The 17,679-nt window shown below is 46.4% G+C and overlaps 2 protein-coding genes across 2 annotated transcripts; both read left to right on the top strand.

Moving 5' to 3' along the window:
* Positions 1–1,915: 1,915 nt before the first annotated feature.
* On the top strand, positions 1,916–2,881 carry LOC116832162 (olfactory receptor 226-like). The gene has a single exon (XM_032792690.2). The coding sequence runs from the start codon at positions 1,916–1,918 to the stop codon at positions 2,879–2,881; it is 966 nt and encodes a 321-aa protein (XP_032648581.2).
* A 13,155-nt stretch (positions 2,882–16,036) lies between these two features.
* LOC116832163 (olfactory receptor 226-like) lies at positions 16,037–17,002 on the top strand. Its single transcript, XM_032792692.1, has one exon. The coding sequence runs from the start codon at positions 16,037–16,039 to the stop codon at positions 17,000–17,002; it is 966 nt and encodes a 321-aa protein (XP_032648583.1).
* Positions 17,003–17,679: the final 677 nt, after the last annotated feature.

Raw genomic sequence — 17,679 nt, forward strand, 5'->3', positions numbered from 1 at the left:
AGCTTCAGACCTTGAATGAGTAAGTAAACGAAATAGTTATTGTTATTTTAATGGATTCTAGCATGATGAGCTTGGATAAATACGTAGAGCGCCCCATTGACTTCTATGGACCTGTGCCAATTTGTACCTAAAGAAAAATAGACCCAATGTCAATAAATAAATAAAAATTAAGTTGGATTCTTCTCTCACATAGAAGCAAATTACTACAGTGGATTACACCTGATTTTTGCTGTTCAAACTGCAGTTGAATTCCTCCAAATTGAACGCAGCATAACTCTATTCCCTTCAGCAGAGTTAGCCCTCTTTCACACTGAGAGGAGAAACAGGCTTACTGTGCTTGTGGTTTAGGCCCATGACAATGGGTTGAGAGTCAGACCCATCGTAGCAGGGGCTCAGGAGAAATATAGAAGTGACAGACCGGACAACTGAGCCCTTTCCTGTATCCATCCAAATGCAGAGCATAGACAATAGCGGAGACGTGGCTAGGAGTATGGCTGAGTAAGAATGAGGAAGAATCTCAAGCATCAGCCCATTGACTTCAGTGTGAATATGGCCCAAGTAACAATAGTGCCCAGTAAGGCTGGGATTTTCTAAGAGGTCTAAGGGAATTAGGAACCTGATTGTCAATGGGACTTGAGCACCCAACTCCCATAGGCTCCTTTGAAAATCCCAGCCTAAGTGAGCAATAAGTAAATAATAACTAGTAAGAAAGTAATTAATGAATAAGGGCCCCAATGCTCCCCCTTTCTCAGTCTCTTCACCTCAAGGTTTGTCCACACTGCATGCTTCTTTTGGTGGCATGTGGGGTAGATATGCAGGCAGCCCCTAGAACAGGTGTAAATAGCAATATAATTGGTGAGGCATGGCTTAGCTAGGGTTGCCATTCCTCCAGGATTGGCCTGGAGTCTCCAGGAATTAAAGATTAATCTTAAATTAAAGATTATGTTATGTGATGAAATCTCCAGGAATGCAGCCAACCAAAACTAGGCTTGAGTGAGAAAAGAAACACTTGAAACCTGTTTGTATGTGTCCCAGAACAGACTCTACACAGCTCTCTACTTGCACAAGCAGTGCTGTCTACATGGCTATTTTCAACTGTATAGTGTCCTACTGCCTCCCCCCAGCACTGGAGCCTTTCCCCACCCTAGGGAAAGACTCGGGCAAGGGTGATGTTGCCAGGAAAGGCTCCACCAGCTCTCCACTGCTGAAGTGTTTCCCCTGCCATTGTCTTTCACTGAGCTATGCATCTACACACCCCAGCATGGACACAGCTTACATTGCACTGCAGCATGTAGCTAAATATACCCTATCTGTTGTTGCCAGTGCTGTGTAGTGTAGATATATCCTCACTTTCACTCCACACCTGGCCCCTTTAACATCATTTTCCCTGCTCGTCCCTCCTTCTCTTCAGTTCCCCCCTCTACCTTCTTTTCAGCTGATCTTCCCCCTAACTCTAACATAATAAATGAATGAACATTCATAGAATATCAGGGTTGGAAGGGACCTCAGGAGGTCATCTAGTCCAACCCCCTGCTCAAAAGAGGACCAACCCCCAGACTGATTTTTGCCCCAGATTCCTAAATGGTACCCTTAAGGATTGACCTCATAACTCTCGGTTTAGCAGGCCAATGCTCAAACCACTGAGCTATCCCTCCTCCTTGCTAAGTAAAGGCATAAAATATAGATGAGTAAACATGGAGTTAGAAATAAATGAATGAATGAACGAACCAACACTGAGTAGCCATAGAGTAAGCATCTCTGGATGTAGGTGAATAAGTAATATTAAGTAGGATTTAGGGAGGTTTGGGGAGGGGGTTGAATTTTTCCCCCACATAGTCCCATATTCCTACTTAAAGCTCCTTTCAGTCACTTTTCCCAATTAATGTTTAAGCAGTGAGGAAAGCAGACTGTGGAGATGAGAAAGGGAAACCAATCCTCACACACTGACTTCATCATCTTGGGCTTACCAGGGCTCCCAGAGCACCAGGGGCTGCTCTTTATGCTGTTTATAACCATCTACGTGCTGACCCTCATGGAAAACCTGGTCCTGATTGTCACCATCAAGTTGAACTGCCAGCTTCACACCCCCATGTATTTCTTCCTGGGCAACCTCTCCCTCTTGGAAATCTTCTATGTATCAGTGACTGTTCCCAAACTGCTCTCCAACCTCCTGTTGGGGGAGAAGGCCATCTCTCTGGAGGGATGCATGGCTCAGCTGTATTTCTTCTTGTCCCTGGCTTCCTCTGAGTGTTTTCTCCTGGCGGCAATGGCCTATGACCGCTATTTAGCCATCTGCCATCCGCTGCGCTACCCAGCCCTTATGAATCACAGAGCCTGTGCTGTGCTGAGCCTGGGCTCCTGGCTGAGTGGCTTCCTGGCTTCCTTCCCATCAATTGTGATGCTCTCCAGGCTACAATTCTGCAGCGATAACACCATCCAGCACTTCTTCTGTGACCTCCCGCCACTCCTGAAGCTGTCGTGCACAGACACCTCCACCATCGAAACGCTGGACTTTGTGGCAGCGCTGTCTGTCCTTGTGCCATCCTTGCTAGTGACAATAACCTCCTATTTCTGCATCTTCTCCACCGTGGCCAGGATCCCATCTGTGGTTGGGAAGCATAAAGCTTTCTCCACCTGTGCCTCCCACCTGGTGGTGGTCTCCATGTTCTATGCCACCATCCTCTTCATGTATGCACGGGCCAGGGCTGTCAGCACCTTCGACCTCAACAAGCTGGTGTCTGTGCTGTACACGGTGGTGGCCCCGTTCCTGAACCCCATCATCTATAGCCTGAGGAACAGGGAAGTGAGAGAGACCTTGTGCAGAGTGCTAGGCAGCAAAGCCAACTCCTTGGTCTTCATCATTAGAGTCAAGTGCGGATAGAGTGAAAGAGTCCCAGAGTTTAAGACCAGAAGGAACCACTAGGCTATATAATCTGACCTCCTGTATATCACAGGTGACCAACATCACCCAGCCCCTACACACTAAACCCAACAACCAAAATTAGACCAAAGTATTACAGCCCACAGGAGACTCAACTATGGAAGAAGAGGAGGGACCAAGGTGTTACAATGTCCAATGTACTTGCAATGGCAGGGAATTGATTCAATGAGAGATACCTAGATGAGAAGGTAAAACCTTACTGAACTGATCCCATTTATAATACTATTGGACCATACCGTGTTCCTCACAGTAGAGTGACTAACTCCTATACTGATGGATAAGGTCAAGATACTTTTTAAGCCCCTGGAGGCGGGGATGTTGCATAGGACGCTAATGGAATTAGGTGTAAAAATCTCATTGTATTCTAGTAGGAGTTAGATGGCTAACTCCTTTGGTCACCTGGCCTAAGACAGTTAGGAGCCCAATTCCCATTGATTTTCAAAAGAATTCGAACACCTAAATCATCAATGAACAGGTGTGTTTCCAGTGGGGCCCCACAGGGACCAGTTCTTGGCTCTTACACAAGTTCACATTTTTATTAATGACCAGGGAGAAAACATAAAATCATCACTGATAAAGTCTGAGGATGACACAAAAATTGAGGGAGTGGTAAATAATGAAGAGGACAGTCCACTGATACAGAGCCATCTGAATCACTTGGTGAACTGGGTGCAAGCAAACAATACGGGTTTTAATACAGCTAAATGTAAATGAATACATCTAGGAACAAAGAATTAGGCATACACTGCACTGGGAAGCAGTGATTCTTCCCTGATAGCAGCTGAAAGTTGAAGCGAGAGAAACTCAGCCTGGAAATAAAGTGTAATTTTTTTAATAGAGAGAGTTTCAGGCCAAAGCGGGGGTCTAGGATACACTCAATGAAGCCACACCAGGTGTATAAGTATAACCAGTTTTATTGCCAGAATATAATAAGCTTCCCAGCCTTCACACATTACTAAATACATGCTTTCCAGCAACCAAGCAGGCAAGAATCAATGCTTATGCCCCTTCTGCTCTGGACGGTCTAGGACCCTCCAGGCTTCTCCTTGAGGGCTCATAGCAGGTGCTGCTCTAGCATGGGGAATACCTGGGCACCCACAAGGCCAAGGTCCGCAGGTGAGACTATTTGTCTAAAGCAATTCTCATAGCCGTTTTTATCATCTCTTTCTCAGGGGGTGTATTCTTCCACAACCACGCTCTGGCAGGAAACACTATTGCTTTCTATACCCACACTGGTCAAAGCCAGTTCACCACAAGCTCCACCCAGATCATTCTTTAACAATAGGCCAAGGTAATTTGTGCTCAGCCCCAACACAGGGCAATTAACCTTTGGAACAACTTATCAAGGGCTGTCGTGGATTCTCCATCACTGACAATTTTAAAATCAGAAGTGGATGATCTTCTAACAGATCTGGTCTAAGTATTATTTGGGGGAAGGTCTCTGGCCTGGAGGAGGTCAGACTGGATGATCAAAGTAGTCCCTTCTGGCCTTGGAATCTATGAACTCCCTTTAGGTCTTTTGACAATCCCAGCCAAAATGTGTTCTAATTGGTGATCAGGTCCTGAGTTGTACAGGGGTGAATTTCACCTATAGAGTGAAGAAACACAATTCTGACTTTAAAATCTCACATTTGATTTGTGTTAAATTATGGCTGTGAAACATGGAAGAGGGAACTAACCAGAATCCAGGAGGGCTGGAAGCTGAGAATAGGAAAAGATGGACCAAACGATGTTGGGTGTCCATCACAGATTTAGGATGATAGATTGTTTTCCTTTGGACTTTGATTGCACCCAAAAGAGTGGGGCAGAAGGTTTAGCTAGAGAGCTGAGTCACCTAAATAACAGAGCTGTGCTAAAAACCAAGAGAGTCATTCAAAACCCAGGAGGGAACCTGTGGCACGTTGACTGCAGTGCCAAACCATGAAGGGGTGTGATCCAGAACTGCAGCCTGCTATAGGTCTCATTGAAAATTCCAGTCCTGATGTCTACTCCGTTCTTTGGATTTCAGAATAAAAGCTACCTCATATCAGGTACAAAGGAAACAGAGATTCAGGTAACACAATAATCAGCTTAGCTAAATAGACAGATCTTCATACAGGGATCTGACTGTGACGTTACTGACATGAACTGTGACCATACAGATCATTGTTGCAACCATGATTCTGTGGTTGCACCAGGTCTTCTACAGAGAGGTCAAGTGGGGTGTCCATGGAAAGGTTGTAGTTTGCTGTTATGATTATGCTGTCTGTATGTGTGCGTCATTTTTGCATTTGAAGTTATAAATATTTGCTATGTACTTGTATCTCAATGAGTTTGATTCTAAGTAGGCTCAGTGAAGCATTTGGTCAGCTTCTTGAGAAAGGACTATTCTCAGCAAGTGCCCAGCCAAGAAACACTTAACTAACAATGGACTTTGGGAGACGCCAATCCACATCTGAGCTTTCCCAGGAATATTCAAACTAACATGTAAACGATGGCGTCGGCCTGCAAAAAGCGGAATCATTCATGGACATGTGACTTGCTTAGGTGTCTACAAACTCCATCTTGTTGCTGTGACTTTGCACAGAAGAACAAAGGGGTTTCCACCCACAAGAGAGAGAATATAAAAGACCCTGGAAGCCTCTCCATTTTTTCTTCAGTTGGCTCAAGAAGAGATGGCCTTTCCACCCCAAAGAGATGCCTGAAAGAAACTGGAACTAAACACAGTAACTACGAGGATGTGAGTGATTGCTGGACCTAGACTAGGATGGTGTCCAGTCTGTGAAAAAAGCTTATTGGAACATCTGTGGGGGTGAGATTTCAGCTGTAATCAGGTTCCTACAGTATTAGGCTTAAACTTGCGTGTTTTGTTTTATTTTGCTTGGTAACTTACTGTCTTGTCTGTTATTACTTGGAACCCATTAAATTTATTTTTATATAATAAAAATCACTTTGCTTATTAACTACAGAGTAAAGTAATTAATCTGGGGAGCAAACATCTGTGCATATCTCTCTATCAGTTGTTATTGAGAGGTTGAACAATTTATAGTTTACCCTTATAAGCTTTCTACGAGTAAACGATTACTGGGGTTGGATCCCATTGGGAGCTGGGTGTTTGGTGCTAGAGACAGGGAGCACTTGTTAAGCCATTTTCAGTTAAGTCTGCAGCTTTGAGGCATGGGTCTTACCCTGGGTCTGTGTTGCAGCAATTGTGTATCTGGCTCAACAAGAAAGGTCCTGGAGGCCCAATGGCAGAGAAAATGGTTCAGAGGTATCTTAGCACGTAAGGTGACAGTTCACAAGGGGGTCTCTGTGACCAACCCATCAACTACTTGCTGCAACTATTGCCATGTGTTTGAATTGTTCCACTAACACACACACAGTCAAGGCTTTATAAACATACCGACTGAAGCCACCCAAGGTCTTTGCCATTAGCAGAAGACAAACACTTGTGCCCCTATGGCATGCAATAAGCTGAGGAAAGAAAGTGGCCCTGCTTTTGGCAAGAGGAAAATTTCCACAGTTATGGAGGACCCTGAACCTTGATACCGCTTGTGTAACATGTTGTTATTGGACTGGTGTTTTCTCTGTCATGGAAAGCGTGCTCCTCAGCTTATGAAGAGGGCAGAGGTCTGGTGGATTGAGAAAAGGGGCCAGCTCACTGCTATATGGGCCCTGGGGACAGCAGAGTGAGCGGGGAAGCGGCTGGTTATAACTTCGTTGCAGAAACGCTGAGTGGCGGGGAAGGCCGCTTCCGTATATATGAGCACTAGGTGGCATACGAGGCGGTGGGGGTGAGGAGGGAGCTTGCTGTTAATGGGCAACAGAGGGCAGCAGAGGGTTGGGGGTGAGGAATGGCAGCTTACTGTATTATAATGGGTCACTAGGGCAGAGTATATGGGGGTGGGGGCAGCCGGGAAGGGGCCATTATACTTATTACATGGCACTAGGGACAGCAGAGCTGAGCTGGATGGGGAAGGGGATATTTTTATTTGGTTTCCACCTGCTTCAAGTTCTTAGTGCTTCTACACTCGAAATATGGGAATTGGGTCTGCTTGAAATAACTCAGAATAAGATGTCTCATTAACCCCACACATTGTTTACAACTTGAAGCAGAGGTGTGGGCAAACTACGGCCGCGGGACCTCCTGCCGGGGCCCTGAGCTTCCTGCCCGGAGTTTCACCGCCCACCCCACCCCTGCTGTTTCCCTTCCCCACAGCCTCATGTCAATGTGCCACCAGCACAATTGTCGGCTTGTGCAAAAATGTTCTGGGCCAGTGGGGGGAGGGGGGGTGACTGCGAGCCTTGCCCGGCACCGCAGCTGTTGTTAACCACAGCCTGACCCAGTGCTCTGTTGCTGCGCGGTGGCTTGGCTGGTCCGGTATGAGCGGCGCAGCTGCCTGTCCTGCTGCTCTAGGCGATCACAGCTGAACGCCACCAGCCACAGCGCTCCCAGCAGCGTGTGAGGAGCGGCGGGAGTTGGTAGAGGGCAGGAGTCCAAGGTGTGTGCTCATGAGGGCAGGGGAGTTTGGAGAGTGAGGCAGGGGAGTTTGGGGACGTGGGTGGTGCTAGGATGAGGCGGGAGCATGGTAGGGGTTCAGGGCGTCATTGGTGTGTCTGGGAACGTCGGAGTGAATGAGGCCAGGGGTTTCCAGGCAGTTCTAAGGCAGGAGCAGGAGAGGGTTGGATGGGTGGCCAGGGGTCAGTTGGGGTGAGTTCGGTTCTGGGGTTGTCAAGGGACAGGACATCGGGGCAGTTGGATGGGACAGGAGTTCTAGGGGGCCAATCAGAGTTGTGCGAGCAGGAAAGAGTCGTGATAGGGGCCGCGACAGGCTCTACGCGCTGACTCGTTTGGGGGCAGCACAGCCTCCCCTAACAAGTCCCTCCACCATACAATATTTCAGAAACCCGCAGTGGCCGGCCCTCAGGGCCAACTTTTGCCCCACCCTGCTTTGAGAGCCTTTGCAAATTCAATTTGAATTGGACCAATTTAATTAAGAAAATTACATACTTTGTGCATTTCATGTGAAATGGGTGCCTGTGGTATGCATCGAATGAGCTTCCTCTTGTTTTCAGCTGGAAGGACAGCGTGGCAGTCGAGGTTTGAAAGTCTGGGGATCTATTGTTTTATGTGGTCGCTGTGCTATGAAGGCCCTTTGTGTGCGGGGTTTCTCATTCTATCTTATTTATTGTTGTCAAAAAATTTCTGTAGAATTTTCACGTGTTCTAATTACAAATCTTAAAAAAAAAGCGGTCGGAATCAATGCACAACCAAATCCATTTGTTAAATTATTGAGCGTTACTATTTGGGGAAGAAGGACAGCAAAAACACACAACAAATAGCGATAGTCAGAGTATTGAAAGCTAAAACAGTTTAATGCTTGTGGTATTGTGTATCTTCAAATCACTGTACCTTACAACCGTGCTAATCGTTTAAATGAAACATGCATGTCTGGGGTGTGCTGCCATGCTCTCGCACTGCTTACCTCTACTCTAAGTGCTAATCGTGAAGCTCATTTTCTGATCCGATAAACTCACCTTTTACCTACCACTAAATGTAGCGAGTTTCTAACACCAATCGTCTTTTCTGTACTTAAAATATCAGGTCAAATTGGTTAAAAAAAAAATAAACTTGGAAAAATCCTGAGTGCGGAATCTTTCAATCCACTGGCTCATGTGTTAGACGTGCTACTTCGTTGCTGTGTGTGTGTGATGTCAGGGCTGGCCTCAGAACCCAAAAACCACAGACATGCCAAAATGCTGTAGCAAAACAAAACAAAAAAAATAGCCGGAGTGCCGCCCCTTGAAAAAAGCGACCACAAGCACATGCTTGAAACGCTGCTGCCTAGAGCCAGCCCTGGTGCGCATGCATATTGTGTGTGTGTGTCTTTGAATGTCCTTTTGTAGAATATGTGTGTGTCCACACGCTTATGGGTAATTCCTGTATATGTATATGAATCTGTACATGTCTCCCTATGCCTGCATGTGTATCAGTGAGCACATGTTGGGAAACAAATGCCTGGTTACCATTTCAGTGTGAGACGTGTGATTTGCTGTGTAACACACAGCTAAAGGCAGAACCTCAGCTAACATAAGTGAATGTAGCACCACTGAGGATAACCAGGTTAGCTGGTGAAAATGAGTGTGAGGTTCTAGCCTGATGTTCCAATGCCTCCCTGATTTCTCCCCCGTACCACTGATGACCAGGCACAATTGTGCTCCACAGAGCTGCCCCTGCAATTGGCTGATGCTAAATGCACCACTGCCTGAGATGGTATGGGGCCATCAGCATCGCTGGCACCAACTGCATATTGCCATGGTCTTACAGCTCTGTCCAGGCCTCTCTGGTCTCCGTCTAATCCATAGCAGCAATGGGCCTGAATGAAGTTTCCTGGATTTCAGGATCTGAAAGAAAAAAGATCAGATCCAAACAGCCCAATAAACTTGGTGAGTCTCAGAATGCAGAACTGACTTTCACAGCCCTGGTCATTCACAAGTTTTTAATTGGACAAGCAACCACATGAGAACCACCATCCTGTGGATCGCACCAATTGGTCTCCTTACTGGAAAGCTCGGAAGCCACATGAAGAGACAATAGACATGGAGTGTGAACGAACTTCTGGGTTCTGACCCACAGAAATGAGTACTTGGGGCACTTAACGGTGCTCACTGCCTGATGTGGGGGGGGGGGGCAGGGAGAGAGCATGCACATGTATCCCTACTCACCAACTAGTCATCTCTTTATCCATCCATCCATCTGTATAATCATCTGTCCAGCCACCTAATTGTCTTTCTTGCCTGTCCATCAAGATGTCTGTCCATTTTCTCCTCCTATTTGTCCATCTAACTATCTACCCCTTGGTCTGGCTCATTGTCTGTCTACATTTTTGTGAATCTGCCTTCCAAGCCGTTCATCTGTCTAATCATCTTTCATTCCACCTGGCTAAATGTGTTTACATTCCCACTGTCTATTTATTGCTAATGGATCCTTCCCTGTGGAAGTGGACTTTAGTGGGCAGGGGCTGCTGAGTGGGGACATGTTACAGTCACTAAATTCAATTTAAAGGGTTAACTTGATATTTGGTAACTAAGAAATATTCCTTTTCACTCTGTGTGCTGCTAATTTCACAGGCAAAGCAGGGGGGGAACTGGAGCTGACAAGAGGCTGGCAGTGTATCTGACACTCTGCTAACAGCAGTGGCAAGGGGATAGACGGTAACAAGTGCTGTCTTGTTCCCTGATGGCTGATTAGAGAAGTGGTAATGAATGGTCTGTCCACGGTGTGAAATGTGCTTGACCTTAAGGATGCAGCTGTTTCTATAGGTCTGATGACAGATCCCCAGTGTAAAGGAACCCAGATCAGTTTCACTTGAAATATATTAATTTCACTGATGCTTTGCTTAGATAAAATATATATTTTTAAAAAACTTGCTTCCTTATGTGCTTGTTAAAACCATCTCAGCTGGCAACACACATACTAAAAAGAAATCTCTCCAGTTAGCTATGAAGCACCTGTGACTTTAGAGAGATTTAGAGGAGGACACACAGCAGGGAAGTTCTGCTCTTACACAAGTTCACATTTTTATTAATGACTGGAGGAAAACAAAATCATCATGATAAGTCTGAGGATGCACAGAATGAGGGAGTGGTAAATAAGAATAGACAGCTCAACTGATCAGAGCCATATGGATCACTTGGCTACTGGGTGTGCAAGCAAAGCATAGAGGTTTAATACAGCTAAATAATGAATACATCAGAAAAAAGCAGAGAATACGCTGCCTGAGATATTCTTCCCTGATAGACTGAATTGACGAGAAATCAGCCTGGAATAATGAATTTTTTAACAGTGAGAGTTTAGGCCAAGCGGGGTCTCGGACTCACTAATGAAGCCACCAGTGTATAAGTACTAACCGTTTTATGCCAGAATAAATAAGCTTCCCAGCTTCACCAGATTCTAATACTGCCTTTCCGCAACAAGCAGGAAAGAATCAATGTTATGCCTTATGGTATGGACAGTCTAGACCCTCCAGCTTTTTCTGGGTATAGCAGGCGGCTTAGATGGAATACATGGGCACACAAGGCCCGGTCGCAGGTGAGATCTTTGTCTAAAGCGAATTCTATAGACGTTTTTATATCTCTTTCTATTTGTGAGGTGTTCTTCACAACCACGCTTTTGGCAGAACGAACGTATTGTTTCTATACCCACACTGGTCAAAAGCCAGTCACGCATGGCTCCACTAGTATCTTCTTTTAACAATAGCCAAGTCAATTTTGTGAGTCAGCCCCAGCAGTGGCAATTAACCACTGGAAACAATTATCAAGGGCTGATCGTAAGATTCTCCATTCACTGACATTTTACATCAGAGTGGTGTCTTTAAAGATCTGGATCTAATTTATTTGGGGAGTGCTTGGCCTGGAGGAGGTCAGAGCTGGATGATCAAGTAGTCCCTTCTGGCCTTGGATTCTATGAACTCCCTTTTGTCTTTTTGACAACTCCCAGCCAAATGTGTTCTAATTTGGTGATCAGGTCCTGTGTTGTAACAGGGTAATTTCACGTATAGAGTGAAGGACACAGATGACTGCAAGAAGCTCATTTGATTTGTGTTTAAATGATGGCTGTGAACTGGCAAAGAGGGAACTGACCAGGATCCGCCCGGGGCTGGAAGCTTGAAGAATGAAAAGATGACAACGATGATTGGGGTCAGTCGACAGATTTAGGATGCTAGAATTGTTTTCCTTTGACTTTGAGTGCACCAAAGAGTGGGAGAGGTTTAGTGAAGCTGAGCATCTTAATAAGCAGAGCTGTGACTAAAAGCCAGAGAGTCCTTGAAAACCCGTGAGGAACTGTGTTCGGTTGACTGCAGTGCCACACCATGAAGGGGTGTGATCAGAAACTGCAGCCTGCTATGGTTCATTGAATTCCAGTCCTGTGTTATCACCGATTCTTTGATTTTCACGAACATCAAGCTACACTCATATCAGTCACAGGACACCACAGAGATTCAGACATAAACAATATCAGCATTAGACCTAAACTAGACCAGATCTTCCATACAGGGATCTCGCACTGTGAGTTACTGACATGAACTGTGCCATACAGTCATGTTGCAACCATGATTCTGTTGGTTGCACCATGTTTTCTACAGAGAGGTCAAGTGGGGTGTCCGATGGAAAGGTTGTAGGTTGCTGTTTAATGATTATGCTGTATGTATGTGTGCGTATTTTTGATTTGAAGTTATAAATATTGTGCTATGTACTCTGTATCCAATGCGTTTGATTTCTAAGTAGCTTCAATAAGGCATTTGGTCAGTTCTTGGAAGGACTATTCTCAGCAAGTGCCAGCAAGGAAACACTTAACTAACAAGACTTTGGGGAGACGCCACTAACATCTGAGTTTCAGACTATTTCAAACTAACTATTAACGATGGCGTCGGCTGCAAAATCGGAATCTTTCATGGACATGTGACTTGCTTAGTGTCTAACAACTCATCTAGTGCGGTGACTTATGCACAGAAAGAACAAAGGGTTCACCACATATGAGAGAGATATAAAAGACACTGGACAGCTTCTCCATATTTTCTTTCGTTGGCTCAGAAGAGAGTGGCCTCCCCAAAGAGAATGCCGTGAAAAGAGCTGACGTAAACCGTAACTACGAGGCATGTGAGTGATCTTGCTGACCGTAGATATGGTGGTGTCCAGTCTGTGAAAAAAGCTTATTGGAAAATCTGTGGGGTGAGATTTGCTGTAATCAGGTTCCTACAGTATTAGCTTAATGCGTGTTGTTGTTTTGTATTTTGCTTGGTAATTTACGTTTTTCTGTCTGTTATTACTTGGATCATTTTTATATTGTTTTCATACTGTAATAAAATACTTTTGCTTATTATTACGCATGAGCAAGGAAGTATAATACCTGGAGAGCAAGACATTGTGATATCTTCTTATCATGTGTATAGATGTTTGAACAATTTATATTCCAACCCGTGTATAAGCTTTGACACAGAGTAAACATATTTACTGGGGTTTGATCCCAGTGGGAGTGGTGTTTGGGTGTAGAGACAGGAGCTATCTGTTTAGCCTTTTCAGTTAGTTCTGCACTTGAGGCATGGGTCATAAACCTGGGGTCTGTGTTGCAGGCAATTAGTGTAATTTTGCTCAACAAGAAAGTCGGAGCCCAAATGGCAGAAACTGAGTTCAACGTAAAGCATTTTAGACGTAAGGTGACTGTCAAAGGGGTCTCTTGACCAATACCCATCACACTTGACTCAAGCATTGCCTGATGTTTGATGTTACACTAAACACACACATCAAGGTCTTATAAACCTATCCTGCATGAAAGCCCACACCAAGGCTTGCTAGACAGAGGCCTAACCCGCTACATGCCTATGCCATGCAATAAGGGAGGAAAAGAAAGTGGACCTGCTTGGCAGAGAAAATTATCACAGTTATGGGACCCTGAACCTTGATAACGTTGTCTCACATGTATACTTGGACCTGCGTGTTTTGCTGTACAGGGAAGGTGCCTCCCTAGCATTCTGAGGAGAGCAGAGACATGGTGGATTGATGAAAGGGGTAACATTGTATTAATGTGGCCCTGGGCGCAGCGGGAAGGGGGGAAGGCGCGCATATACTAGGTCTAGCAAAGAATGAGGGCGAGGGAAAGACACTCGTACTGTATAATTAGGCACTAGGCAAGAGATGTTGTGGGAGGGGGCGGCGTATACTTTATTAATGAGCACTTGGGCAGGTGAGCGGTCGTGTGGTGGGAAGGGCGCCGTATACTGTATAGTGTCGGCACTAGGGGCAGAGAGATCATGTCCGTGGTGTGGGGGGATAGGGGGCTTACTGTATAATGGATCAAGGGAACACAGAGGGTGGGGCGTCGGAAGGGCAGCTATATGTATTGAGCCTTAGAGGGCATGCAGAGTTGTGGGGGTGGGAAGGAGCGTATACTGTATATGAGCCACAGGCAGCAGCGTGTTGGGGGTGAAGGAAGGGCGGCTATCTGTTATATGTGGTACTAGAGGCGTAGGGGGTGGGCAGGGAAGAGGGGCTATCTGTATAATGGGGACAAAGGGGCAGCAGAGGGTGGGGGTGAGGAAGGGAGCGGCTGAATACTTTAAATAAGGATAGGGACAGAGACGGCCCGATGGGTGGGGGAAGTGAATAATTATTTGGTTCCCTGCTCGTTTTTTTGGTGCTCTACACTGAAAATTGGAATTGGGCTGCTTGACTAATCAGAAAGAATTCCATTAACAATCATATGTTACACTTATGAGCAGGGTGGGCAAAACTAAGGGCCGTGAGGACCTCGTGCCCGGCCCTGAGCTCTGCCGGGAGGTCGCGCCACCACCCGTTGCTGTCCCCTCCCCCACAGCTATGTTCCTGTGCCACCAAGCACATGTCGCGTCAGCAATGCTGCTGGGCAGTTGGGCTGCGAGTCTTGCCTGGCACCGCAGCGCAGCGCCACAGCACTTACAGTGCTCTTATGCTCTGATGTGCTGCGCGGTGGCATGGCTGGCTCGGATGAAAGCAGCGCTGCCTGTCCTGTGCTCTAGCATCACGCTGTAACGCGACATGACACAGCGCTCCGCAGTATGGTTAAGGGGGGAGGCGGAGCGGGGGAGTTGATTGCGGCGGGGAGATCATAGCGGTGGTGTCAGACGGGCAGGGGAGCTTGGAGAGGCAGGGAGCTTGGGTGAATGTCAGAGAGGCAGGCGGTGTGGATAGGAGGTCGGGCATCTGAGGGTGGGAACAGTGTGAGTTGATGAGGGAGGGGTTTCAGGGGCAGTCGGAGGAGAGGAGAGAGTTGGATGTAAAGGTGGCAGGGGACAGTTGATCGGTGAGAGGTGCTGGTGCTTCCAAGGACAGGAACGGTGGTATGGATGGGACAGGAGTCTAGTGGGCATCAGAGGTGCAGAGAGCAGGAGAGTAGGAGTGGGGGCAGAGGGACAGGCACGCCTGACTGTTTGGCGAGCACAGCCTGCCCTAACAGCCTCTGCACATTCAGAACAATGCGGCCCTCAGGCCAAAAAGTTTCTCCCTGCTTTAGAGACTGCAAATTAATTTGATGGAAATTACTCAGAAAATTAATGTTCAATGTATGTGAAATGGGTGCATGGCAAATGAATAAGTGCTAGTTTCAGTGGAGGAGAGTGAAGCTGTGATGAAATCTCCAGGAATGCAGCCAACCAAAACTAGGCTTGAGTGAGAAAAGAAACACTTGAAACCTGTTTGTATGTGTCCCAGAACAGACTCTACACAGCTCTCTACTTGCACAAGCAGTGCTGTCTACATGGCTATTTTCAACTGTATAGTGTCCTACTGCCTCCCCCCAGCACTGGAGCCTTTCCCCACCCTAGGGAAAGACTCGGGCAAGGGTGATGTTGCCAGGAAAGGCTCCACCAGCTCTCCACTGCTGAAGTGTTTCCCCTGCCATTGTCTTTCACTGAGCAATGCATCTACACACCCCAGCATGGACACAGCTTACATTGCACTGCAGCATGTAGCTAAATATACCCTATCTGTTGTTGCCAGTGCTGTGTAGTGTAGATATATCCTCACTTTCACTCCACACCTGGCCCCTTTAACATCATTTTCCCTGCTCGTCCCTCCTTCTCTTCAGTTCCCCCCTCTACCTTCTTTTCAGCTGATCTTCCCCCTAACTCTAACATAATAAATGAATGAACATTCATAGAATATCAGGGTTGGAAGGAACCTCAGGAGGTCATCTAGTCCAACCCCCTGCTCAAAAAGAGGACCAACCCCCAGACTGATTTTTGCCCCAGATCCCCAAACGGTACCCTTAAGGATTGACCTCATAACTCTGGGTTTAGCAGGCCAATGCTCAAACCACTGAGCTATTCCTCTTCCTTGCTAAGTAAGTGCTTAAATATAGATGAGTAAACATGGAGTTAGAAACAAATGAATGAATGAACAAACCAACACTGAGTAGCCATAGAGTAAGCATCTCTGGATGTAGGTGAATAAGTAATATTAAGTAGGATTTAGGGAGGGGGTTGAATTTTTCCCCCACATAGTCCCATATCCCTACTTAAAGCTCCGTTCAGTCACTTTTCCCAATTAATGTTTAAGCAGTGAGGAAAGCAGACTGTGGAGATGAGAAAAGGAAACCAATCCTCACACACTGACTTCATCATCTTGGGCTTCCCAGGGCTCCCAGAGCACCAGGGGTTGCTCTTTATGCTGTTTATAACCATCTACGTGCTGACCCTCATGGAAAACCTGGTCCTGATTGTCACCATCAAGTTGAACTGCCAGCTTCACACCCCCATGTATTTCTTCCTGGGCAACCTCTCCCTCTTGGAAATCTTCTATGTATCAGTGACTGTTCCCAAACTGCTCTCCAACCTCCTGTTGGGGGAGAAGGCCATCTCTCTGGAGGGATGCATGGCTCAGCTGTATTTCTTCTTGTCCCTCGCTTCCTCTGAGTGTTTTCTCCTGGCAGCAATGGCCTATGACCGCTATTTAGCCATCTGCCATCCGCTGCGCTACCCAGCCCTTATGAATCACAGAGCCTGTGCTGTGCTGAGCCTGGGCTCCTGGTTGAGTGGCTTCCTGGTTTCCTTCCCATCAATTGTGATGCTCTCCAGGCTACAGTTCTGCAGCGATAACACCATCCAGCACTTCTTCTGTGACCTCCTGCCACTCCTGAAGCTGTCGTGCACAGACACCTCCACCATCGAAACGCTGGACTTTGTGGCAGCGCTGTCTGTCCTTGTGCCATCCTTGCTAGTGACAATAACCTCCTATTTCTGCATCTTCTCCACCGTGGCCAGGATCCCATCTGTGGTTGGGAAGCATAAAGCTTTCTCCACCTGTGCCTCCCACCTGGTGGTGGTCTCCATGTTCTATGCCACCATCCTCTTCATGTATGCACGGGCCAGGGCTGTCAGCACCTTCGACCTCAACAAGCTGGTGTCTGTGCTGTACACGGTGGTGGCCCCGTTCCTGAACCCCATCATCTATAGCCTGAGGAACAGGGAAGTGAGAGAGACCTTGTGCAGAGTGCTAGGCAGCAAAGCCAACTCCTTGGTCTTCATCATTAGAGTCAAGTGCGGATAGAGTGAAAGAGTCCCAGAGTTTAAGACCAGAAGGAACCACTAGGCTATATAATCTGACCTCCTGTATATCACAGGTGACCAACATCACCCAGCCCCTACACACTAAACCCAACAACCAAAATTAGACCAAAGTATTACAGCCCACAGGAGACTCAACTATGGAAGAAGAGGAGGGACCAAGGTGTTACAATGTCCAATGTACTTGCAATGGCAGGGAATTGATTCAATGAGAGATACCTAGATGAGAAGGTAAAACCTTACTGAACTGATCCCATTTATAATACTATTGGACCATACCGTGTTCCTCACAGTAGAGTGACTAACTCCTATACTGATGGATAAGGTCAAGATACTTTTTAAGCCCCTGGAGGCGGGGATGTTGCATAGGACGCTAATGGAATTAGGTGTAAAAATCTCATTGTATTCTAGTAGGAGTTAGATGGCTAACTCCTTTGGTCACCTGGCCTAAGACAGTTAGGAGCCCAATTCCCATTGATTTTCAAAAGAATTCGAACACCTAAATCATCAATGAACAGGTGTGTTTCCAGTGGGGCCCCACAGGGACCAGTTCTTGGCTCTTACACAAGTTCACATTTTTATTAATGACCTGGGAGAAAACATAAAATCATCACTGATAAAGTCTGAGGATGACACAAAAATTGAGGGAGTGGTAAATAA

Source organism: Chelonoidis abingdonii, unplaced genomic scaffold, assembly GCF_003597395.2.
Source record: "Chelonoidis abingdonii isolate Lonesome George unplaced genomic scaffold, CheloAbing_2.0 scaffold0617, whole genome shotgun sequence".
In the NCBI taxonomy this organism is placed as follows: domain Eukaryota; kingdom Metazoa; phylum Chordata; order Testudines; family Testudinidae; genus Chelonoidis; species Chelonoidis abingdonii.